Source organism: Leuresthes tenuis, unplaced genomic scaffold, assembly GCF_036924035.1.
Source record: "Leuresthes tenuis unplaced genomic scaffold, fLeuTen1.0.hap1 SCAF_6, whole genome shotgun sequence".
NCBI classification, from domain to species: Eukaryota; Metazoa; Chordata; class Actinopteri; order Atheriniformes; family Atherinopsidae; genus Leuresthes; species Leuresthes tenuis.
Genome location: NW_027325360.1, coordinates 9,428,738 through 9,453,610, shown reverse-complemented (window position 1 = coordinate 9,453,610; position 24,873 = coordinate 9,428,738). Strand labels below are relative to the sequence as shown.

At 40.4% G+C, this 24,873-nt stretch overlaps 4 protein-coding genes across 5 annotated transcripts; 1 reads left to right on the top strand and 3 right to left on the bottom strand.

Moving 5' to 3' along the window:
• Positions 1 to 315: 315 nt before the first annotated feature.
• poli (polymerase (DNA directed) iota) lies at positions 316 to 5,292 on the bottom strand. Of its 2 annotated transcripts, XM_072387475.1 has the most exons (10): positions 5,080 to 5,292; positions 4,830 to 4,949; positions 4,583 to 4,747; positions 4,052 to 4,198; positions 3,623 to 3,859; positions 3,241 to 3,419; positions 2,456 to 2,547; positions 2,236 to 2,369; positions 1,916 to 2,112; positions 316 to 1,317 (listed from the first exon to the last, which is right to left on the bottom strand). In XM_072387475.1, the coding sequence occupies exons 1-10, from the start codon at positions 5,174 to 5,176 to the stop codon at positions 547 to 549; spliced, it is 2,139 nt and encodes a 712-aa protein (XP_072243576.1). In that variant the 5' UTR covers positions 5,177 to 5,292; the 3' UTR covers positions 316 to 546. The 2 variants fall into 2 exon arrangements, with proteins under 2 accessions (XP_072243576.1, XP_072243577.1); XM_072387476.1 differs by lacking the exon at positions 5,080 to 5,292 and having other exon boundaries at positions 4,873 to 4,955.
• A 342-nt stretch (positions 5,293 to 5,634) lies between these two features.
• Positions 5,635 to 13,697, top strand: LOC140309562 (uncharacterized). Its single transcript, XM_072387479.1, has 16 exons — positions 5,635 to 5,785; positions 7,060 to 8,528; positions 8,597 to 8,695; positions 8,807 to 9,062; positions 9,338 to 9,672; positions 9,761 to 9,904; positions 10,002 to 10,116; positions 10,239 to 10,310; positions 10,395 to 10,532; positions 10,856 to 10,969; positions 11,062 to 11,135; positions 11,223 to 11,327; positions 11,684 to 11,799; positions 11,902 to 12,040; positions 12,724 to 12,844; positions 13,006 to 13,697. The coding sequence occupies exons 1-16, from the start codon at positions 5,635 to 5,637 to the stop codon at positions 13,092 to 13,094; spliced, it is 3,537 nt and encodes a 1,178-aa protein (XP_072243580.1). The 3' UTR covers positions 13,095 to 13,697.
• Positions 12,661 to 16,505, bottom strand: LOC140309560 (UDP-glucuronosyltransferase 2A2-like). Its single transcript, XM_072387477.1, has 6 exons — positions 15,759 to 16,505; positions 15,493 to 15,641; positions 15,209 to 15,340; positions 14,620 to 14,707; positions 14,067 to 14,286; positions 12,661 to 13,867 (listed from the first exon to the last, which is right to left on the bottom strand). The coding sequence occupies exons 1-6, from the start codon at positions 16,471 to 16,473 to the stop codon at positions 13,585 to 13,587; spliced, it is 1,587 nt and encodes a 528-aa protein (XP_072243578.1). The 5' UTR covers positions 16,474 to 16,505; the 3' UTR covers positions 12,661 to 13,584.
• Positions 16,506 to 18,341: 1,836 nt separating this feature from the next.
• LOC140309557 (UDP-glucuronosyltransferase 2A2-like) lies at positions 18,342 to 22,528 on the bottom strand. The gene is made up of 6 exons (XM_072387474.1): positions 21,779 to 22,528; positions 21,513 to 21,661; positions 21,229 to 21,360; positions 20,544 to 20,631; positions 19,882 to 20,101; positions 18,342 to 19,125 (listed from the first exon to the last, which is right to left on the bottom strand). The coding sequence occupies exons 1-6, from the start codon at positions 22,491 to 22,493 to the stop codon at positions 18,843 to 18,845; spliced, it is 1,587 nt and encodes a 528-aa protein (XP_072243575.1). The 5' UTR covers positions 22,494 to 22,528; the 3' UTR covers positions 18,342 to 18,842.
• Between the last annotated feature and the right edge of the window lie 2,345 nt (positions 22,529 to 24,873).

The window sequence follows — 24,873 nt, the reverse complement described above, 5'->3', positions numbered from 1 at the left end:
TTCTTACATGTGATCCAGGGAGGAGTTTCAGGCCTTCAAGATGTAAGTGGGGGTTGTGCTTACAGACCTTATGTTTCCTGCTTACAAAAAAGACCCTTTGAACGGTGGATTGTGTCCACTGTCGACAAATAACGTGCACTTCTGTGGATTTCAGAGGAAAACGTCCAAGTAAGGAGCGGGCCCTGCTTCTCAAGGCTTAGCAGGGTAATCCTGCCTCTCTACACAGTGCGAAAGCAAGAAGAAAACATTGAACGTGAAGCTGAACCCCTTAATCAGAATTTACACTGTTTTGATCCCACTTGGCTAAACTGTTGCTGATGCTAAGGAGCCTTTCATTAATAAAGTTAGAAGCACCATATTCATGCAGTCTGTCCTGAAATCAATCATCTTCATATTCTCTCATTTCTAGAGGCAGAAGCTACACCAAAGTGCTGCCGTAGGGCGAAGGAACTGGTTTCTTTTATTTTGTTTGGGAAGAACTAACAGTAATGCAAGATTTTCTTTAAAAAAAAAAAGACAAAATTGTCAACATGTCAACATCTTTCTCTAACTGGGTTTGAAATACTTGAACAAGTTATTTGCCTGGCTGCTTTTTCCAGCAGCCTTTCTGTCCTTATCTTTGGTCGTCAAGCTTCTCCCTGGTTTCCTGGACGACGGAGTCTTCAGAACCGGCTTCTGCTGCTTCCATTCGGACATCAGCTCCCTTTGAACGTCCGGCGGAAGCTCAGAAAACACTCCAGGGTCCACATTTCCTGGAAACGCACAGTCCAAAGATGTGGGGAGCGGCAGTTTTTCCTCCTTCGTGATGTTTTCTCTTTGAACTCCACTTGTGCCCGCAGGCCCCTGGTGATTCACGGTGGTTGCTCTGTCAGATGCATCCAATTTCTCTGCGACTTCTTTTGTTTCTTTAATATTTTGTGAGTCTGTAAACATCTGTGAAGACTTTATATTAGATATGAGGGCATCCTCAGCAACTGAGGGGCTGGTAAGTGCAGTGGACAGGGAGTTTATGTAGGCAGGAGATAGCAGCTCCTTTTGGATTTCCTCTGGAAGAATCTTAAATACCTCCGGGTCAACATTTGGTGGCAATCGATCTGATGTAGTGTTATTCGTTTCATCAGGGTTACAGTCTGATGCCTTTTGATTCTCTTCTACAGCATCGATTGAGCTTTGTTTCCATTTGAACCCCTGTGATGTGGCCTCAGAGCTAGAAGAGCTTTTTGAGATGACGTGCGCTCTGTGTCGAGTCATCATGTTGCATGTGCTGACTTGATGATGATCCAAGCAGTGACTCTCGGCACTCTGAGATGAATCATCCTATTGGAGAACAAAAGGAGTAGAAATCATTTCTGGAATTTCTATAAATTAGCAAACTCTTTCTAAGAAGAGACATGTCATCCTCGCGTACCAGCACAGTGCAAAAGGTCTCTGTTGACCTATGATTCCACAACTAATTAAATGTAACACTTATGCCAGTAAACTCGTCCAAATGAGAGTAAGATTGGCCGGAAATTATTCTTTTAAGAGCCACTCAGCAATATAAAAATTCCTGATTATACATTTTTTAAAATAAGTCAAATAATAGTGACGACATTAACAGGCTAAAATGATGAATTCCTGAATCTAAGTTTTGATTGGTGCCTACTGAAACTGAACAAGAAAGACAAGAAGGATTGATGAAGGCTTCTTAAATGTGAGCATTTGCTGCTTTTCTCTCTGAAAGTTTGAGTTTAAGACTGCTGGTCTGGCAAAACAAAACATTTTAAAGAGTAAAAGTTTGAATTTTTCAATAAAAAAAGAAAAGAAAATCAACACTATCATTTTTGAAAGGGTTGGCTGAACATTAGACATGAAAACATTCATGTCAGATCACAACGTCTGAACAACATCCACACATCATGTGACACAGCTTTACTTGTGTTTTTCTAGGAGAAGTGCTCTGTGTGAAGAACGATGTTATGGCACCCTTCCCACTGATGGCTCCTCTGGTCTGCAGGTTGCTGAAGCAGACGTTAATGAGCGTGAGGTGGAAGGCAGCGCCGCTGTCCACCATTTTGTGGAAGAGCTTCATGGCCAAAGGGACCAGCTGGACCACAGCATCTTCAATGCTGCCTGTGAAGAATAAATTGCACTTTTGTATATTCTTCCAATGAATGGTAACCCTGAAAGAACTTCTACAGCTGTAATTCAGAGCTTTACTAGGAGTGAAAGCACAGGATGCTTCTTGGAGCATACCAGAGGTGATCTTCTGTCCAATGTGGCTCGGGATCGGGAGCTGCCGGCTCTCCCGACTGAACCACTTGTTGGTCGCGGAGTATCTCCGGATTGTGAGTCTGAACGTTTGAGGCTGCCTGCCATCTTTGTGCATCCTAGTTTACAAACAAGATGACGAATGTCAGGATCAGCAGCTCTTACTTTGATGACTGACTGATGAAGTGCTGAAACTGTCCCTGACCTTTCCACCAGACTGCTCAAGAGCTCCTGAATCTTCTCCAAAACTTCTTTACTTGAGGACATTTTTCTGAAGGAGTCTTCATCACTGAGAGACTGAAACATAAAGAGGATACTAATGCTGCCAACAAATGTAATAACTTTCACAACAAACAACTTGAAATCTCCAGCAATTCAACAGTTGTTTTTCCCTAAGAGCAGGTTGGAAGTCCCACGAGAGAACAATGAAACTTTGTTACTATAAATGCACGCCCAATGATGAGATTAGAAACTACTGGAGTCATTACATTGTGCCTGTCATCTCGGGTCACTTCCAGTTCCAAAAGCAAGTTGTCTGCTAAGGAATTTATCTATCTATATTTATCCTAAATGATTATGACCAAAATAAGCTTTAAGACTGATTTGATCAAACCACGAGAAGCTCAGAGAGCCTCAAATGCACCACTGAAACATTTTTTCCAACAGAATTTCACTGCTTTACCAGCATATTTTGAATGGTACCTCTGAGTCAAAAAATATACCCACATTGAACAAGCACAGTACTTAAAGATTCAGAAGGTGTAAACCATTTCAATACCAATACCACAGGAAGAACAGTTTCTTAATTTGTGACGAGCTTTTCCATAATATTGATATCAATGCCGTGATTTTGCTATTAATATAGTTAAGTAAATATAAACATATAAAGCTTCCTGACTACGGTATTCTTTTCCAAAATAAAACAACAGACAATGAGATGCTCCTTAGATATATGTATAATGGAGCAATTTCAAATGGGCTCAAGCCAACCTGAGGGGCCCCAGTGGGAGAGACGGGTGAATCATCAACACCGAGAGCCAAATTCTTTAAGCGTTGAGCGTTGGGACCTCCAAACTCTCTAACCAAGTCATTCAGAGGGTGGAGCTGCAGGTCTTTCACACTGACTAATCTCAGAGCCTGAAGTCTCTTAGCAGTTTGGTGACCCACCCCTGAGAAGAGATCACAGTAACAAAAAGAGTTGTTCAACATAGGTGTCAAGGTCCAAAAATGCATCAATGAACTTTCTGAGAAATATTCCAAATATCAAACTTTTAAAAACTTTTGTGTAGACTGAATGTAAACTTTTAAAAACAAAACAGCACATCTTTTTCTGAGCACTTCTGCTTATGATTCATCTTCACTGTATGTATACCTGGTACTTTTCGGAGTCCACTCAGGCATCCCATGAGGTCACTCACATCTTCCGGCAGCAGAATAGTTTGCTGATTGGGTTTGAAGGTGCCTGAAACCAGTTTGGCCAGCAGCTTGTTTGTGGCGATGCCAGCACAGCCAGTCAGGCCCAGTTTGTTGTGGATAGCTTCCCTCAGCTCTGCTCCGATGTGTGAAGCCACAGCCAACCTTGGATGGTCGCTGGCTCCAACATCTGCACCTGTTCAGGAAAAGGGTGAAAAAAAAAAAGTGTGGGTGTGAAAAACCTCTGCATGTGGCTCTAAGGGTGTGAAACTGAAAGTGTCATGCAAATATCTCTCCAGTTTTGGCATCTCAGCTTCTTCACAAGTCATTTCTCAGTTTCCAAGAGCCAGATGTGCAAGTACACACCGGAGGCACACATCTGACTTACTGAAATGATTGTAGATATGTCCTTTAAATGAAATGCGGTCCGATTCCATAGTCTGGTCAAGCCTTCTTTCCACCATCTCTGTGACGTCCATGAAGTTTTCATCGAATCCAAGCCTCTCTACCAGCGGACAGTAGGACATCAGCAGATCTGGAGGGCCGACAGGAGAAATTGGAGCAAGGTAAACACAGAAATAAAAAATACACATGTGTAGAATTTAAATAATTAAGAAAATAATCAATATTTTATATTAATATTCAATCAATTAAGTAAACATTACAACTGAGGTTGGTAAAAAAAACCTTTTTTTTCTTTTTCTATTATCGATAACTGGATGCATTTTTAATTTCTGATTATGACATTTTGTTGTCATATTCTGTTAGTTTAAGGTTTTCTTTACTTTGATGTGGCCAGAAAATCAGGAAAATTCCCCATCTAACAACAAACATGCCCACTAAACATGTGCTTTTTGAGCTTTCTGTAAATACTTATTATTTAGTGAAGCTTATTATTTAGTGCAACTTATTTGCCTACCTGTCACTTTATAGGACAACTCTCTGTAGTGTGTCAGGTCTTCTCCTTTAACCAGCACAAGCTCAGGACATTTCTCCTTTGCATCAGTAATAGACATCAGCTTGGTGACACCCCGCTCCCTTGCAACATAGTTACAGGTGACTATGATGTATTTCTGCTGAATACCTGATGATATAAGAAGCCATTATGGTTAATAGAAACAGGGCAACTTTGTGTTTGATTATTCACCCTCATCGCCTCAGATTACCTAAAGGAACAAGTCTCAGAGCTGGGTTTCTGATCATTTCCACCTGAGCGTAGAAGCAATCCAGGTCAAAATGGAGAATGACTCTGCGTGCAGGTCGCGGTGTCACATTGATGCTCAGTCCTGAAATATATATATATATATTTACAAAAAACAAAGATCATGTTTGCAACTCGAAAAAACGTAAATGACAGCAAAAAGCTGTTTGATCTATTTTACAGTTTCCCTGGCTAGCTAAGAGTTCACAATTTACCAGAAACAGGGGCGGCGGGGCTGAATGCTGCAGAATCCACGAAACTGTTCTTCCACTCGGTTTCATCTTCTTCCATCTCATCATCGCTGTTATCCATTTATAAAGACAAACTTTACTGTCTTTCTATATTTCAATACGTAAGTTTAACCCGACTGGAGTTATTGTTTATTACTTCGTTCTTTAGAAATTCCAATTAACTTTTGTGCAACACTGCCATCTACCGATACGGAGGAGTTACGCCAACCAGCCTCAGAGTGGAAATAGTAAAGATAATCATTGTGATAATTATCAAAACTAAATCCAGTCTTTAAAAAAAATCTACATTTACTTGGGTAAAAATTCAAGTGAAATACGTCGAATGAAATGTTCCCAAAATAAGTTTTATTCGGTGTTATTTGGAATAATCAGCTTCATTAGGCTTGTCTCGCAACCTGAGCGGAGCTCATATAAGTGGGACTGACGTCATCTGAAGTTTAGTTGGAGCCTTCACCTGACAGCAGTCAATTGTTAATTGCCCAAACCGTCTGAACACTATGTAAATTTTCAATTTCGACAATGTTTCCTTCGTCTGGTCTTTTTGCTGATATAAACTGTCCCTTTGCAAAGCGTGGACTTTGTGAGCGGCCTCATTGTTTATACAGACATGCCACAGAATCGTGGGATACGTTTGGTGGCTTGTACAAGTCATCGATTGTGGACTTAACAGGTCAGTGTTTAAGGTATGCTTACTATAAGCTACAAACCATACTATGTTTTTGTTTGTTTGTTTTGTTTTTTCCCATGTTATCTGCTAAGCTACAATTTTTTTTGTATGCCACAGTATGTTACTTTTTAGGACATGCCATTGTTATTGATGTCAACCAAACAAAATATTTAGTCTATGTTAACTGGATTAAACGCACAGTTCAAATCAGATTTTCACAAGTTCAGAAGAAGCTTATTTGAAGTTTAAAAAAAAATAGTGAACTGGACTGAAATCCACACTGAATTAAATTGCGTCCCACTTTAAATCAAAAATAATAGGCCTACCCGCCATTTTGTTCAGAACTGCTTAATTTGATTAAAGTCTTCGTTACTTATATTATTGTCAGAAGAGGGGAGAATAATGCCTCTCTAAGAGCTTTTGTCATTGTTGGTGGTGCTTCGTGATGGAACAGTTTATTTGCAAAGTATGTACTTTGAAAAAAAGAAATGCAGCACTTGATTAAAGTAACATTAACTTAAACTAAAGAGCATTATACACGTAGCAGAGTACAAACTGTGCGCCTGCGGCCTGTGCTCCTCAGCAGGTTCAGAATCACTGAAACAGCGAGCAGATATGAGGATGAACCAAAGTGCATTTTATTAAATGAACATGTTGCAGGTGTATTCTCCTCACATATGAGAGCTTCATTTTTACCCTGTCAGATGGCACTGGCTGTTTTGAACGTTCATGTTAGTCAATTTTTATTCTGTCTTTTGGCTTCAAGATATCAATAAAAAAAAAAAAAAGTGGGCTTCAATTATCCAGCGGTTTTATTTGGTTTTAAAACGTATTTTAAGATGGACGTAAAGTCTGTTTTTATATTTTGCTCTCTTGCTCCAACTTCAGTTGTGACAGAGGTTGCCTCAATAAGAAACTAATCTTGCTTTATAATACAGGCCCCTGTAGGTTGCACCATTGTTGTTAATTAAAATTTAAAAAAATTCAGCACTGGTTGATTTGACCCACTGTAAATGGTGTTGTTTGCATTGAAAATGTTTTGAGATGTTTGGAAAACTTTGTAGTTCTGGGTGTGTTTCAGTTATACTAAGAACTGTTTGGATGTGTGTGTATTGTAAATATTTGAAGTAATCTGATTTTTGTGATTTAATCCAGTGGGTTTCGTCTGTCGTAATCCAGTATATCAAAGTACAGAAAGTGTCATGTTACTGTCTCTGTTTCAAAGTAACCTGAGCTAACAATAATACTAATTTCTGTATCATATTATTTGTGAACAGGGGACCAGTGTGACGGTCCATATGCTACCTGTGGAGGACCAGTGAATGATGAGACTACGGACGACTGCCTCCATGAGCTAGAGAGGATCAACAAGGAGATTGAGACTGTAAAGCACGAGGTTGAGCAGGAGCAAAGGCGGCTGTCTTGCTACCAGACCGTACAGGCAGACAGCAGAAACGGTACACCTGCCTCCAAGCACAAGATCAGTGGTTCCTATGGAATGTCCTCTTCCACAGTCCACGAAACCCAAGTACGATCAAGGAAATATGTGGTTGACAACTCAAAGCCAAGGACTGATTTAGAGTATGACCCTCTGTCTAACTTTTCTGCTGCCTTGCGGTCTTACAAGTCCTCAAGCAAGCAGCAGAAAGTGAAAAACCAAGAAGATTTGAAAAGATCAAGACCTCTGCATTTTGATCAAAAAGAGCCAACAGCTTATCTGGCCCCGATTTCCCGATCACCATCTCCAGAGCCACTTGACGACTCCATTGAAGATGGTGTCCTAATTATTGATGTTCCTTTGTCGCCCGAGAAAGCGAGTAGTCAATTACAGATGCCTCTCGATTCTATGGCAAGCAAATCCTCTCAGGATATGGTGACGGAGGTCAAATTGAAAAACGCAGATATGCTCAGTGTTGCCTCTTCATCTGCACTGAGGGATGATGCAGATAAAGTTTCTAAGTATTTTGGAGTTGGAAACTATCAATATCTAGCTACTTTTGCCGATGATAAACAATATAAAAATGCACCTCTTGATGAGAATGTGGTTGACTTAACTGAATGTTTAGAAGAACTTGAAAGTGGTTGTGAAAATACTGGTTTCCAGTTTAGTGAAGCAGAGAAAATCCCTGAACCTGAAATTGTTTCTACTACCTCAGCTTGGTGTGAGCCATCCACTAGTGATGAGAAAATGAATCTGCCTCCATTAAAGAATTTGCTTTTTTATAAGGCTCCAACTGCTAACTCGCCACCAGTGCAACACTCCAAGCAAGCCCCAACAACAGAGCCGCACTCTCAGAGCAGGGTTCAAAGCCACTGGCCTCCTGTGACGAGTGTACAATCACCTGAGCAAAACAGTCCAACAATGTTGCCAGAAAAGTCAGGACAGAAGCAGGGGAAAGCGACAGTAGGCCATATTTCATCTCTGAGATACCAGGAGCAGGTAGAGCCACCACAGGGCAGAAGCCAGTTTCCAGCCATTGTCCCATCTATAAACTCCCATCTGAGAAGCACAGCTGAACAATCTAACCCCACTGAGCAGCTATTGAAGACTGAAAATGAGATGGTTATAACAATCAACTCAAGCCCTGATGAGGGGGGGGAAGAAGAAGAAGAGGAGGAGGAGGAGGAAGAAGAGCTCAACTTCTCAGAAATGGAGGTGTCGGACAGTGACCCAATGGAGGAGTGCTACAGGATTTTCATGGAGTCAAACAATGAGAATAAAGGAAACAAGCATCCTGATGTATCTGTAAGTAGACCTAAACTGTAATTTCTCCATTAAAATAAGGACGTGCTGACTCACTCTTTCTGTTTCAGGTTGGAACTTCTATGGATGTGGAGAAGCCAGAGGTTAACGTTACACTCCAACCTTTATCTGGGAAGAAGAGGGTGGCCCATGAAGCCACACATATAGAGGTATATGCCACATACATGTGACACCAACATTCTGACTCACGTGTGTGCAAACTACCTCAGCATTCTTGAACTGTTAAGTATTTTTTTTTGTTTGTTTTTTCCTTCTCCCAGCCACTGGCTAAAACCCGACCTCAGCCGCAAGTTTTGGTCCCACTCAGGGAACCAGCAGCTTCAGGATTTGGCTCAAGGCCCCCCATTACCTCCAAGATCCAACAGATACCGCAGAGGGCCTCCATGCTGACTGCTTCAGTTAAAGCCAGTCAGGCTTTTGTTTCCTCCACTGTTCAGTGGAAGCCAGAGACACAGAGTGCAGCCTCTGCTTTGAGTCAACCCCTCGAAAACCTTAAGCCTGCTCCAATCCAAAATGGTAAGCATCTGATGGCAGAAGTGGACATTATTATTATTAATTCATTTTAAAAAAAAATGTGACTATTGAAATGCAAGCATTAATGTTCAAATATAAAAATTGAATGTAAAAGATGTTATATATTTTGTTACATTTGCAAATCACCAGTTAAACATACCCAGCCTGTATTGTTATAAGCTGATCTAGAACCCATTCTTTTTCTTAATATAACTTTTTGAATAGAATCTCTTCTTCTGACGCTATGCCTAATTTTTTTTTTTTGTTTCATTCAACAGCTTATTTAAACTACATACCTTTAGGGACTGCAGTGATTGAAGTGGGCAACAGCTTGCACTTGATCCTCCCCCAGGGCAGCTTCCCTGTTACCTCCACTTGCACCCCAGCTACTACAGTGCTAACTCCAATAAGTCAAGTGCATCCAAGCCCTGTTCCAATCAAGCAAACTTACCATCCAGCCACAGTAACAGCCCTGCCAAGATACCGCTCAACAGCACCCGTGCTTATTGCCGCTCCGGCCCGTAGACCTGCTCTGAACTCTGCTTTTGCTTCGACATCTTTATATACGACGGCTGTTTCCACAGCTCAAACTCCTGTCCTGGCAAGTGCTAAGGTAGAGGAATATGAATGCTTATACTAGGTTTACATCCAGTACAAGTTAGAAATGTTTAATCCTATATATTAACAGTAGTGTCTTTCAGCCAATGCCTGTTAAACGTAAACTGAAGCAGCAGTGTGAGGCTCTGAAAGACAAAGTTCCCCATGATGTCCGTCAGCGTTACGTGAACATGTTTACAGAGGAGTTTCTCAAAACTTCTGCTAATGTTAATGATGCCTTTGAAAAGGTAAGCATACTATGCCTCTAAACGTTCCCTGCACTGACAGACCACAGTTTGGATATTATATATCTGGATATATATTCTCCCTGTTTGTTTTGTTTAGGCCCTTGCTGAGGAGAAGACTATATACAACCGCAGTGTGAACAAACTCAAATATCTGAGTGTTGCAGTGAATGCACTCAAAAGACTGAAGAACCAAAGTGCTGCTGCTACAAAGAGTAAGACATTTCTAGGAGGGACTGCCAGGAAACTGGAAAAATGTTCTGTACATGAAATGTGTGGAAAAGAAACCTGCTTAAACACGGCAGTTGGTTGAATTTAAATTCTTTCTCTTGTACAGATGAAAAAGAAGTCACCAGCCAAAGATCAAGAGGAAATATACCATTTAACCCAAAGCACATTAAAGGAAATGGTGAGTCATTTCCTTGGAAAGCATTTCTCATTAAATCCAAATACTCGGGCTGCTTCTTACTGTTTTAATTTTTTTTTTCAACAGATGACAGGGTGCTTTATGAAAGTTTCCAGGATTATGTTTTGTCAGATGAAAAAATGATTGAGAGCAACTACCCTGTCCAGCACCCAGAAAAACGTGGTTGTGCTGTTCTTTTTGCAGACAAGAAAGTGAACACAGACCGTAAGTAATTAGTATTAGTATCTATCTTTGCACTTTATCTTTCTGCACTTCCTTCTATGCCTGCACCCTATTTCTACTCTGTCACCTCTGACAGAGTCAGACTACTGGGTTCCTTCTATGTAGTTTGTTAGCTTTTTATATAGCTTGTTATATCTTCATTGTAAGTCGCTTTGGATAAAAGCGTCTGCTGAATACATAAACAGTATTGCACTTTGCTGTTCCTGTGTTTGTTCACTAGAGGGCACATCTAACTGCTGTATTTGTAATGAGAGCCTTCTGTGCAAACTTCTCTCTGGTGACAACCTTTTCTTTGTTGGTAAAAGCACTCAAGAGGATATGCTGTCGTTGTGGGGCTACATACTCTGTGAACCAAACAGGCAAACATATCCGTAAGGAAGAGTGCAACTACCATTATGGAAAAGGTGTTGAGAATAGAGGTAGGCAACCAGCTGTTTAATTTTTATTATCAGCCTCACTGGGTTATTGTTTGGGCTACGAAGTATATGATTGACATTCCTGATATTTTCAGTGCCAGGTGGGGTCGAGACCCGCTATAGCTGTTGTCAGGGTGTCATGGGAGCACCTGGATGTCAGGTGTTTCAGGTAAAAGATGACTTGAGAATTGAAGAAATGTCTATCACTTCTTGCAAGTGGATCAAATGTGTTAATTATTGTTCTATTCCTGACCAGTTACATGTCCATGATTCACTCAGTTTGGACGGGTTTGTGTCTACTGCCTCCAGACGTCCTTCAGACAAAAGCTGCCCTGGTGTTTACTCCCTTGCTTGTGAAATGGTGATGTTGTTTTAAATGCCAGCTTTATTGGTCTTTTTTTTTTTTTTTAATTCTAAACATGACGCCACAGTATCATACAGGTAAAAGTAACCTCCTTCTTTAAGGAAACCGATGAAATGAAACGTTATTCAGTCGTAAATATCTCATTTTTATGTAAAATGATTGTATAATTCTTATTTGACCAGTACAAACATGCATTAAACCAATTATATAACTAGGTTCATTAATGGAAGCTCTTTTTGCATACATCTTTTTTAAATCTGATATCGAAACAGTCAGTGGCTTTGTAGATGGAGAGTTTGAGAATTGTTATTACATAAGCGAAGCAAAACAATGTTGTCTCAATGTCTTCATAGTGTTACACCATACATGGTCTGGAGCTTTCCAGAGTGACAGTGGTCAGCTCAAATCTTCAAGTTGTCTACGATACTTTTGTCACACCTGATAATGATGTCATCGACTTGAACACCAGGTAATGCTGTATTTGGCTGTTTTCTCTCTCCCCTACCCCTCCTTCAAATGAAGCAATCCCCCCCCCCCCTCTCTATTGATGGCCTGTGTTACACTTTTGTAGGTTTTCAGGCATCGGCGAGGAGGATGTGAAAGGTAACCACACCTCCCTCAGAGAAGTCCAGGAGACTCTGTTGAGCTTCATCAGCGCCGACACTATTCTTGTTGGACATGGCCTGGAAACAGATCTCTGTTTACTTAAGGTGACCTCCACAGGCTGCTCAACATTGACTTTTTCTTCAGCTGATTTAAAAACAAAACTATTGTCTGATTTCTATTGTCAGAGCACTATTTCCATCAGTTATTTCGGTATTTAATTGATATTTCTCTTGTAAATGTAATCCTGACATTGACTGTCTAAGCATTCCACGAGATCACCTGGATACAGTGAAATGTTTCTATTTAGCTGCTAGATGAGACTTTTTCTAAAAGTGATTTCTTTCTTTTTACCTTCTCCTTGCAGATTTGAATCCAGTTACCTACTGGGCAGGATGATCACGAAGTGATTTAGATTTCCATTATAGAGAACAAACTCTAAATTTTAATCTCTGTTCAAGCTGGGTGTTTTCAATACCAGTTATCTACATATTTTATAATCTTAGTCTTCAGATTTAAGTTGAAGTCTTTTTGGACTGAAGTGTCTACCAAATAGCTGCTAAGCAATATTTACTTGAAAATGTAGGGAATTGGAAAGACTTCCAGTTGGAGGGGAATAAATGTTGGCAAACTTTATACTTTATACTAGAGAATGTAATGGAAGTGGTGTGCCACTTGAATCAAAAGTCTGCCCAAGATGGGACCAGAAATTCACACCCAACCCGAGTAACTTTCATATTCATTTACTGACAAGTAAACGGGGTTCTAATTATCTTCCGCTTTACTATAGTTACTTCATGGGATGGTGGTGGATACATCGGTGGTCTTTCCTCATCGTCTTGGCCCGCCTCATAGGCTGAGCCTCAACAACCTCACTGCCGAATACCTCAGGAGGATCATCCAGGAGAGTGGTGGGTTGCCACCATAGAAGCAAACTGCCCAGCTTTGTTACTTTAAATGCAAATAAAGACAAATCACAATCGTACTATAAAATCGGATGACACATACGTTGCTGAGAGTGAATGATATATTGTTTGCATGTGTTAAATCAGTGCATTATTGTTTCTCCCAGTTTGTGGCCACGACACTGCAGAAGATGCAGCCGCCTGCATGGAGCTTATGCTGTGGAAACTCAAAGAAGATGGAAAACTGAAAAAATAGGAACATTTCCACACTGATCATTCATTGAAACATGCATGTTGGAGTGTTGCATCCACTCTTCTGAGATATTTCAGGACTGTTTATTTTTTGTTGGATACATTGCTTTATCTTAATACTATAATTTGTAAAATGTTGATTTGGAGTCAGACTTTTCATGTATCAATGAATATTTGGGATGGCCCTGAATGGGTCAGTTGTCATGAGTAGTTTCCAAGTAAAGGCATTAAATTAAATCCCTGTGTGTATGTGTGTGTGTGTACTTTTTCCAAACTCAGCAGCCAATAAGCATTAAGCTTTTAATGTCACATAGACCTCAGGTGCAGTTACATCAATTAACACACCTGTTAGCAGTTTAGGTAATTGCATAGGAAAAAAACAAACAAAAAAACTATGAATACCCACCAATCTGGAAGTACTGTTCTCAGGGAATTTTACAACCACCTATGTCTCTTCAACTAGTAGCAATCTACTAACATCTCAGTGCAGTCTTCTACTCAGCCTTTCTCTTTGGCTTTTTTCTTCCACAGCACCTCCGGAAACACAAACTGACGGCCTTGAAGAGGATGAGCACGAGGAACAGGACAATGGAGAGGAGGAAGATTAGGACATCCAGGCTGTGATACTGATACCAGGTGAGCTCGTGGGCCTGGACCCTCAGGTGCTTTGCTCCTTTATTTCTCATGGTATATTCGATCCAGAATACCGCCTCATCCCGAGGATTCATGGGTCTGTCATGGTGGATTCTGGAGAGCTGCATGGCGTTTTCTTTGTAGCTGTGAATGTATTCAGAAAAATGTGTAAGAACTGTATACGTTCATGAAGATAGTGTTGGGCTATGTTTAATGTAACCTTTGTAACTAGTTGTAACTACACTATTATACTGCTGTACACCATGTCTCCTTCATGATTATCAGTCTTGCTTTTGTATTCTTTACAAGCAAATCTGACTAGATGATGTGCAAAAGAACTTACGATTTGTCACTGATGACAGTGTTTACTGCATCTCTGAGGTCCTCAGCTGTCATGAAGTTCAAGTTCACAATAAGTGCAGCTCCTTTAGCCTTCATATGGACCATGTTGTCTGGCTGGTCGGCAAACATGGGGATGCCCACCATGGGAATGCCGTGGTAGATGGCCTCATAAATGCCATTTGTGCCACCATGAGTGATGAAAGCTTTTGTCTTTGGGTGACCTGATAAGAGCAGAGGGTATAAAACATGCATTATTAGATTTTCAAGTTGACAGTACTGAGTGAGCTCAACTTAAAAATTAAGAGTTTAAAGAAAATTTGATAGAATATTTTCTGATTTATAATATTTTCTTTTGTTTCAGAAGAATGTATATTTCTTATTTTAGTTAAATTAACAACTTGTACAGACACTGCTTACTGCAGTCAGTGGCAGTCTAATTATTCCTGAACCAAGTGGTTCTCTCTCTCTCTCTGATAGATATAAACCGTTCATTTTTTATTTTTTTTTTTTTGTTCCACCACCCTGGAATGTGGTGGATACCCATCTTTACTTACCCAGCAGGTCATTCTGAGGGATCCAGTTATAAATTCTGGTGTTTGGACCCAGAGTAGGTGGTTTTTCTCCACTGTATCTCCACAGCACCTACAAAAATCAAAAGTATTTAAGATCCACGTGAGTGATAGTTTTGTTGCTGCCTTTGCTACACTAAACATGACGTAGGTAAATATAAACAAAACCGTCTCACTTTGTGTTCAGTCTACGATCAGTTGTGATAAAATCAAATACTCTGAAGTCTAAGAAATTCCACTTGCTTGTCAGGCTTGAACGAAAACTATAGGCTTTTGGAAGTGTTCAAGTGCTCTACAACATTTACACATCTTGCCAGTGGAAACTTTAATATGGAAACCAGGCTCAAGTACTGAAATGCATGCGTTTTAACTAGTGAGCACCCCACTTTACATTGGATCAAAAGGATGTAAGGATATCAAAGTATCACCTGTAACGAATTGGCTGTCAAAAAGGTAATTACATAAAACATTCAAAAGTACTGCACTAGTTCTAATATTAGGACTTGTGTCCATAAAAGCTGCATTCAGGAGCAATTCAGGTGGATTCAAGCTGTCACTTGGAGATTTTTCTGACCTTTTGTGGAATCTGAGCAAGAGCAGAGGCTATCATGTTTGCCTTCTCTGTGGTCATGTTCTTGATCATGGACCCCAAAGAGAAGACCACGATACCAGCGTCTCCAGAGCTCTGTGCAAATTCTTCCATATCCTGCAAGCACAGTCCTGTTATCCCACAGTCAGTGAGCCCGCCAGCTGTCCCACTTTGCTCAGAATTTTGACAAATGATTCTTTCTTAACACGAAGATAATGAGTTGAAGTATTGAGATTTCTTTTTGACTGTAATAGTGGAGACAGTCCCACCTTGGGCAGAGGTTTGGCAGGTCTGCAGTGGATCCCACCAACAAATTTGAAGTTGGGGAGAAATGGACGAGGGAAATCAAAGTCCCAGTAGGTTCGTATTAACCAGATGTCTGCCCTGCCCATCAGCTCACAGGCACTGGTGGGTGTTCCTGTTACAATGCAAAAGTAGTAGGATTTATAAGATTTACATTTATCTCGAAATCAATAAACTTAATTTCTTCCATTAAAGTGTCATGTTACTGAGGGGTTCTTTCTGAATTGCTCACCTTTGACTTCAGAGTAATACTTGTCCAGCTCCCTCCACATAACATGATCTACTACAATGTCCTGCAGAGCATAGAAGAGAAAGTTCCACAATCGCTCTGAGAAGTCCATCTTATCTGTGAGTTTACTCATAGCACCAGGTACAAAGGAAGGAGGAGCGGGGAGCTGACCACACATCCTCTCCCAGTGATGAGCTAAGGAGAAACGCAAGGAGAAGACAAGAGGGATACCCAATATGTCTGCGGTTAAGTCACTGCCGGAGTAGATAGGATCAGCCAGAAGAAGGTCATAGTTTCCCTCCTTAAGCTTCTTCATGATGGATTCTGATTTCACCACACCATCCACACTCTTGAGGGCAAACCCCAGGTCAGTTTTCATAAGCTCCATATACCTCATGTAAAGTTGCAAGTAGTTCATATGATCCATCTCGTACATGGAGAAGTAAAAATACTCTTCAAGAAACTCTTCTAGGACCTCCAGTGAAACGGAGACGTTGAAAGGTTCATAGTGAAAGCGGGAGGGTTCGCTGCTGTTCATGAACATCGAGGCGCTGGGGACCAGGACAGTCACCTGGTGTCCCCTGTCGACCAGTATCTCCAGCAATGGTTTCATGTTAATCCAATGGCTGGCCTCTGTGTACCACACCAGAATTTTCCCTCCATTTGCACTCGCCACGGAAAATACCAGCAGGACACAAACGGGCAGAAACAGCTTCATGGTGGCTGTATGTCAGGAAGACTAACAGTGGCCTTATATACTTATTAACTAAATGAACTTTGACTCATTCCTCTTTGTCCTGAATGACACAAGATAACCGCCTCCCCTCAGAAAAAATTGTTTGAGGTAAAAGGTTATAGCTGTGAATTTGAAAGACATAATTAAAAATCAATTTGAAAAAAAAAAAGCGTTCTCATGAAAATGAAAGCAAACCTTTGGCTCCTGGATTATTGTTGCTGTTAATTTAGGTGAGATGGAGTTAAGTTTAGCAAAATAATCATTTCAGCTTCATTGTTTTTAGCGCAATTGCATAATATGTGGTTGTTGTTATCTTGCATGCCACTAAAATGTGTGAGCAACAGGTGCCTGCATGTGTAAGTGGGGGCAGGGGTTGGGGGGTTCTTTTAATTGTTGCATTAAGTGTTAACCTTAACCTTTTGAAATATTTGCAGTTTTTATATACTGTATGTACTTGTTTCAGGGGTTTTGGTTAGACCATCATTTTGGTCTTTACTCAAGTAGAAGTCAAAAACTATTTCATGGATTGCACTAACCTCTTCCTCAGGAGATTAAGATTTGATTCTCCCCTGGCTTTTCCTTGAGTGTCACAAAAAGTTGGCATTTTTTGCCCTTTCAGTAAAATGTCTCCACAGCTTTGGATGGAAGTTTGATTTGTTGGACTTGAGGATTTTTCCCCAATTGTTTAAGTGCCTCTTTTAAATGCAGCACAGTTGGCAAGTCAATTTTTTTTTATTTTTTTTTATTTTTCATAAACAAAGAGATGGGTCAACAAACTGTAAATGGGTTAGCAAAGGGTTTTGTAATGATGTAGACATTATCTGGTCTCCAGATATTTTTCCTTGATCACCTCTTGATCTCTTCACATTTCCTCTAGTACCTCCATGAGTGTGCCATTTTTGGGCGGATTGCTTTCATACACTTTGTCTTCATCTGGAAAAAAAGTTCATGTCACATTTTATCTTCCGCTTTGGTTAAAGACCTTGTGCTGGCACAGTCGATATCAGCCTCAACTGTACTTTGTACTAAGTAACTTGTTTTTTTTGTTTTTTTTTCTTAATGTAATAACTTAAGATTGAGGTTAAAAGTTGCTATAAATGCAGATCATTTACCATACCTTAGCAATTAGTCCAAGGCTAGCTGAACCTTGAGACAATCCCTCCTTTATAATCTATTTAAACTCTAAATGAACAAGTTTCACAAAATAAAGATGTTCAATGAAGAAAACTTTAAATTTGTGATTAAGGCTGTATCCTTTTAGAAAAATGGGTCATAGCTCAAGTAAGAAGTACCTTTTTATTTTCTTTGACTAAAGTCTTTCGTTCTTTCTGTCACTAGAAGTGTCATCCCCGCAACACCTGTGATTTAATGTTTGCTGGACATCAGCAGAATCCATCCAGCTTGAAGGAGCTGAAGCAGTTCTTGCCTCAAAAATGGATTGTATTGGAGGGCGCTAGTAAAGGGCAAACATAAACAAAACAGTTTGTTCCTTTAACGAAATGATAGTTGTGCTGCGCAGAATATCAAATCATTTAATGATGCTAAAACAAATCCAAACAACAATACAAAGTAGCAGGAGCAAGAAAAAAAGACAAAAACTTGGAGTTAACCACACAGTCGACCAAAAAACAAAGTGACTACAACATAGATCTTCTAATGAAATCAGAAAACAAGGGGAATTAAAAATACCGAAGGAAGTAATGGCAAACCTAACATAGGTGTAAAGCGTTCAGCTGAATGAAGCCTGGTATGAAACAAGTGCAGGATATTACAGTAAGAGGTACAAAGAACCCCCCCCCCCAAAAAAAAATATAAAAAATTAAATATATAAATAAATTCACAAACCCCAACAGTCCAGATATAAGAGGGGGAAAAAAGACCATGATAGTTAAAAGCTTGATGTGCTAGAGACATTTGTATAGGGGTTGAAAACTTTTTACTATCATTAAACCTCAGAAGGATCATCAAAAAGAGCGCTGAATCACCAGCACACAAACATCTGCTGCCGTTAGTGTTATTTTGATGTCAAAAACAAATTACCGCCCAGCTTAATCAGACCTATCGGAATTATGCTAGATAACTGGAACGCAATTCAAACAGTTTTAATAGACTCTCTGCTGACGCTGTTGGCTGACGTATTGGCCTCCATGTGGTAAATCTATGTTTTAATGATGCTTACAGTGTGTCATGCAAAGGACACACCTTTCAGCAGTTGTGGTAATTGCATAGAAAAAAATATATAGAAATGCCTACAAATCTAGAAGCAAGTTTCAAAGTTGTGACAAATACTGTTCTCAGGTTAAATTACAACCTGTCTGTTATCATCCATTTGCCGTCTACTAACATCTCTTCTACTCAGCCTTTCTCTTTGGCTTTTTTCTTCCACAGCACCTCCGGAAACACAAACTGACGGCCTTGAGGAGGATGAGCGTGAGGAACAGGACAATGGAGAGGATGAAGATTAGGACATCCAGGCTGTGATACTGATACCAGGTGAGCTCGTGGGCCTGGACCCTCAGGTGCTTTGCTCCTTTATTTCTCATGGTGTATTCGATCCAGAATACCGCCTCATCCCGAGGATTCATGGGTCTGTCATGGTGGATTCTGGAGAGCTGCATGGCGTTTTCTTTGTAGCTGTGAATGTATATTTAGAGAAATGTGTAAGAACTGTGTGCAGTTATGAAAGTAATTTTTTTCTTTTTTCTTTTTGTGTTACAATATCTGGGAATAAAGAAGGGATACATGTTGTAAGGGCCAGTTAAGCAATAATAATTTAAGTTAAAAACAGTTAAATGAATGATAATTTCATTATAATTAATATAGGCTTAGAGTATGTTAGTTTAAAATACACAATTAGTAATGTGTAAAAGGTTAAAAAACATTTCTATGCTCTAAATCCTTTGACATGACATCACTATATCATGTTAACCACGGTAACTGACTGTGTGAACCTTAAGTTTCAAGTCAGAACATGGTGGAAGCAACACGGTCTTTTGACCGTACATCAGACCTAGTAATTTACTTTGCTTTTAAGTAAACATTTTAAAAGAAAAAGGAAGTTGTCATGTCTCTTTTTTATTTATTTTTTGACTGGCCCTTGAAGTGGTACAGTAAAGAAAGAACAGCTAAAGAACTGCCACCACACGTGTTCTAAACTTGCTAATAGATTCACCTGGGTGTACTGAGGGAAAAGGCTCTTGTGATTTTGTAATCTTGCTGTAATGTTAATTTGTAACTTCTCAAAATGGCACTATTATATGACAACACACCAGGCCTTCTTTATGACTGTTATTAGTCTTGCTCTACGAACACTTAAAGAAACCAGTAACAGATGTTTCAGTGCCTTTTTTAAAGCTTAAAACAGACCAAGTGATATACAGAAGAACTTACGATTTGTCACTGATGACAGTGTTTACTGCATCTCTGAGGTCCTCAGCTGTCATGAAGTTCAAGTTCACAATAAGTGCAGCTCCTTTAGCCTTCATATGGACCATGTTGTCTGGCTGGTCGGCAAACATGGGGATGCCCACCATGGGAACGCCGTGGTAGATGGCCTCATAAATGCCATTTGTGCCACCATGAGTGATGAAAGCTTTTGTCTTTGGGTGACCTGATAAGAGCCAAGGTTATTAACGATGGATCATGTGTTTTTAGGTCAATGCTATTGACTAAGCTTAACTAAGAGCACATTTGAATTGGATATGACACAATTTTACTTAATTGATTGACATGTTTTAACAACTGAGCCATATCTCAATCAACTGAACTGGGACAAGTATTTAAATGGTGTGAAATTTAAGTGTTTAAACAATTAGCCTTCATTATTTCAGAATAAATCAATGAAGACAAAATTAAATACTTGGGGCAATTTTCTTAAGAATTTTGTTAAATAAGATAAAAAGGCATTGTTTCTTTTAAAGCTGTTGTCTGAAAGACATCTGCTTATTGCTCATTTGATAAAGAATCCATAAAGACATAAAGCTTTTTGGTGTTTGGCTTTATTTTATGAATTAATCCATCCTTACATGTGGTGGATACCCATCTTTACTTACCCAGAAGGTCATTTTGAGGGATCCAGTCATAAATTCTGGTGTTGAGACCCAGAGTTTCTGGCTTATTTCCACGGTACCTCCACAGCACCTGCGGCAGTGGAAAATTTTGTCAATACATTTGGAAAAATACACAAACCTGCACTAATTTGTCTTTGGAAAATAAATAGCTTGGGGTTGAAGGTGACATTATGAGTTCAGTGATACCCGGCAATAGAATGAACTGCATTTAATGACCGAACCACAATGCACTTTAGATTATAAGCAACATTTTGCCCATTCACATTTGGCTTTTGTATCTGAGGAAGCACACACTGACCCATTAGGGATGTTTTCAGGGTTGAGTATCTTGATCAAAGAGACTTTGACATGTGGCCTTCAGGAGTCAAAGAATTGTCAGCATTCTTATTTCTTGTTGACCCGCTCTCCATCACACCCCACCAGCCCCAAAGTGAAACCGAAGGCTACAATAAGTGCTCCTACAGTATGAATTGCGGTTAAGAAATTGAAAGTGTAGAAGTTGAGACAAATCTGAACATCGGTGTTAATGTACAAGCATTCAAAGTTTAATTGGCCAAAATATTCTAAACAATTTGATTGAGATTTGCAGCTAGTAATCAGATTATACCCACACCCATAAAAGCTGCATTCAGGTGCATTCAAGCTGTCACTTGGAGATTTTTCTGACCTTTTGTGGAATCTGAGCAAGAGCAGAGGCTATCATGTTTGCCTTCTCTGTGGTCAAATTCCTGATCATGGACCCCAAAGAGAAGACCACGATACCAGCGTCTCCAGAGCTCTGTGCAAATTCTTCCATATCCTGCAAGCACAGTCCTGTTATCCCACAGTCAGTGAGCCCGCCAGCTGTCCCACTTTGCTCAGAATTTTGACAAATGATTCTTTATTAACACGAAGATAATGAGTTGAAGTATTGAGATTTCTTTTTGACTGTAATAGTGGAGACAGTCCCACCTTGGGCAGAGGTTTGGCAGGTCTGCAGTGGATCCCACCAACAAATTTGAAGTTGGGGAGAAATGGACGAGGGAAATCAAAGTCCCAGTAGGTTCGTATTAACCAGATGTCTGCCCTGCCCATCAGCGCACAGGCACTGGTGGGTGTTCCTGTTACAATGCAAAAGTAGTAGGATTTATAAGATTTACATTTATCTGGAAATCAATAAACTTAATTTCTTCCATTAAAGTGTCATGTTACTGAGGGGTTCTTTCTGAATTGCTCACCTTTGACTTCAGAGTAATACTTGTCCAGCTCCCTCCACATAACATGATCTACTACAATGTCCTGCAGAGCATAGAAGAGAAAGTTCCACAATCGCTCTGAGAAGTCCATCTTATCTGTGAGTTTACTCATAGCACCAGGTACAAAGGAAGGAGGAGCGGGGAGCTGACCACACATCCTCTCCCAGTTATGAGCTAAGGAGAAACGCAAGGAGAAGACAAGAGGGATACCCAATATGTCTGCGGTTAAGTCACTGCCAGGGGATAGTGGATCAGCCAGGAGAAGGTCATATTTTTCCTCCTTAAGCTTCTTCATGATGGATTCTGATTTCACCACACCATCCAACATCTTGAGGGAAAACTCCATGTCAGTTTTCAAAAGATCCATGACTTTGATGTAAAGCTGCAGGTAGTTCATATGATCCATCTCGTACATGGAGAAGTGAAGTAATTTTTCAAGAATCTCTTCTAAGCCCTCCAGTGAAACGGAGACATTGAAAGGTTCATAGTGAAAGCGGGAGGGTTCGCTGCTGTTCATGAACATCGAGGCGCTGGGGACCAGGACAGTCACCTGGTGTCCCCTGTCGACCAGTATCTCCAGCAATGGTTTCATGTTAATCCAATGGCTGGCCTCGGTGGGCCACACCAAAATTTTCCCTCCATTTGCACTCGCCACGGAAAATACCAGCAGGACACAAACAGGCAGAGACAGCTTCATGGTGGCTGTATGTCAGGAAGACTAACAGTGGCCTTATATACTTATTAACTAAATGAACTTTGACTCATTCCTCTTTGTCCTGAATGACACAAGATAACCGACTCACCTATGGGAAGTTGGAGGTAATTCAGAATTTTAAGTAGTAGTACAATTTACTGTTATTTAACTGACCTAAAATGCTTATAAGGTTGGAGGTAATGACTGGGGCACAGCAGGATAAATAACTGGGCCTTTTAAATATGTAATGTAAACCTACGAGTTAGACTTAAATTGTACAAGATTAAAACGAGAATAACACAATGCAGTGTATTGTTTTTTTTGTAAAAGCAGTAAGGCCTTGGATACAGTGTAGCTTTTATTAAGGTATGCGTGTTTATCACGTATCCTGCGTTTGTTTGAAGCATCTTTGTGCACATCCTCAAAAATGAACACTACATGCAAGTGAGCGGTGGGTGCAGTTTGTGGCCATATTTGAAGAGATGGGTCGGGTCAGCAGTGGTAAAAAGGATGGAAAGTTTTGAATTCAAGCTGAGAGCCCCAAATTATTGGTTGGCTATCTTATCGATGCATCTTTTTCCATGCACAGTGACAAATATGCTTGTGAAAAAAAATTGGTGACCGACCAGTACCATATTGGAAACATTCGATTGAGAGTGTGGTTTAAATCTACGACAGCGTGCACATTTGTGTCCACTTTAAATGTAACCTCATTGGTTTCATCTTCTCAAATTTGAATTAGAATTTAGATTTATGAGCAGATACCTGCACATCAAATCAGCCTCAGCTGTAATTTGTGCTAAATAGTAGATTTAACTGAATAGTATAAACATGATTTATTTATTTAATTTTTGTCCTGTTAACCTGCAGGTTTCATAGCTAACATGACTGTAAAGATGTTTGTACCTATGGAAATGTGCAGCTGATTTCAGAAATGAACCAGGGTCAGAGAGGTTTGTTTTTTGGTGAATATTCAGCAGACGGGGGTTGTCGACCATGCCTTTTAAGAATTTGTGTTCTTGGAAAATGTCACCTCTGATTGTTTGGGTGTCTAAGTCTTAACTCCGGGCACTTTGGCTCCCCTCATTAACATTGCAGATTCCTTTTGACGCTGGTTTCAGGAGCGCCTGGAAAAACAATAAGCATTTGAATATTGGATTCAATGCCCAGTTGAGGGAGTGAGTGACCATTCAGAGTGTGCAAGTGTGTTCTGTTTACATCCTATAGACCTCCCCTGGTGGTGCAGAGGATGAATGGGAGAAGGTAGAAATGGGTAAAACTTTATTTTACCCTGACATTTAATTTATTGAGAATTTACCACTGCTTCCTTCCTACATTCCTGCTGGTTTACTCTTCTTCTTTGCGTTGTCCCTCCATCATGGGAAGGGTTACAGCGTATTGCTTTTTGAAGTAGATATTTGCATAATCAGATTAGGATGCGTGATTGTCAGTGGGCTCCCCCATCAGAGGGTGCTCTCGAGGAGAGAGGGTGCTGTCCAGCCCAACAATGGAGGACTCCCCTCCTCTCTCACCATCCAACCAGCTCTGCACCTGCATCCCACACACCCGCAGGTTCGACCACGACGGCAGTCCACGCTCGGACTTGCAGCCGCAAAAAGGGTGAAAGAGCACGAGAGGAGAGCGAAGGAGGAGGGGGCTCAAGAGCGGGATGGGAGTGGGAGGGCAGGGGTTGAGCTGAGATATTTAAACATGCAGAGTGTGAATTGGCTTTAAGGGGATAAAGAGCTCAGGGCCTATCGGCTGGCACCCAACTCCAGAAATTCTTTTTCATGGGCGCCTCAGCCGGGAGAGCGAGGGGCTGCCTGCACTGATCTGGCCCATTGTGATAACGGATTCAGACAGTGTGCTAGACACTGATAAGGAAATATGCTCTCAATAGACGATTACCCACATGCTTTGGAGAGAATAGTCAATCAGGAAAATACACTCGGTGAAGGGATTGAGAAGCATACAGATTTGTTATTATTTTCAGCGCATGTTTTGTGATCCTGCTGGAAACTTTAGGTCAGAGTGATGCTCGTACGTTATTGGGTGGTATCTGTAAATAAGGTGTATCAGCAAAATGCATTTCACAGTCTGACAGCATGTATAAAGAGGCTGCCTCATACCGTTCCATCCAGTTTAGATTGCTGAATTTCACACCAGTGAGTCTGAATGTCAGCAAAATATTCAGCAGAGAAAGAAGTAGACAGGTTTTAGTATTGTGTGTCATATTAGCAAGAGGTGAAGATATTATTAATCAGTTGTTTTGGTATGTTCACCGTGAAATTGTTCAGTTAACCGTGAAATTGCACAGGATGTAAAAGCCTCACAAATTCATGCTGTGGGAGGTTCAGACTTCTGCTGTACAGTTGTTATCATT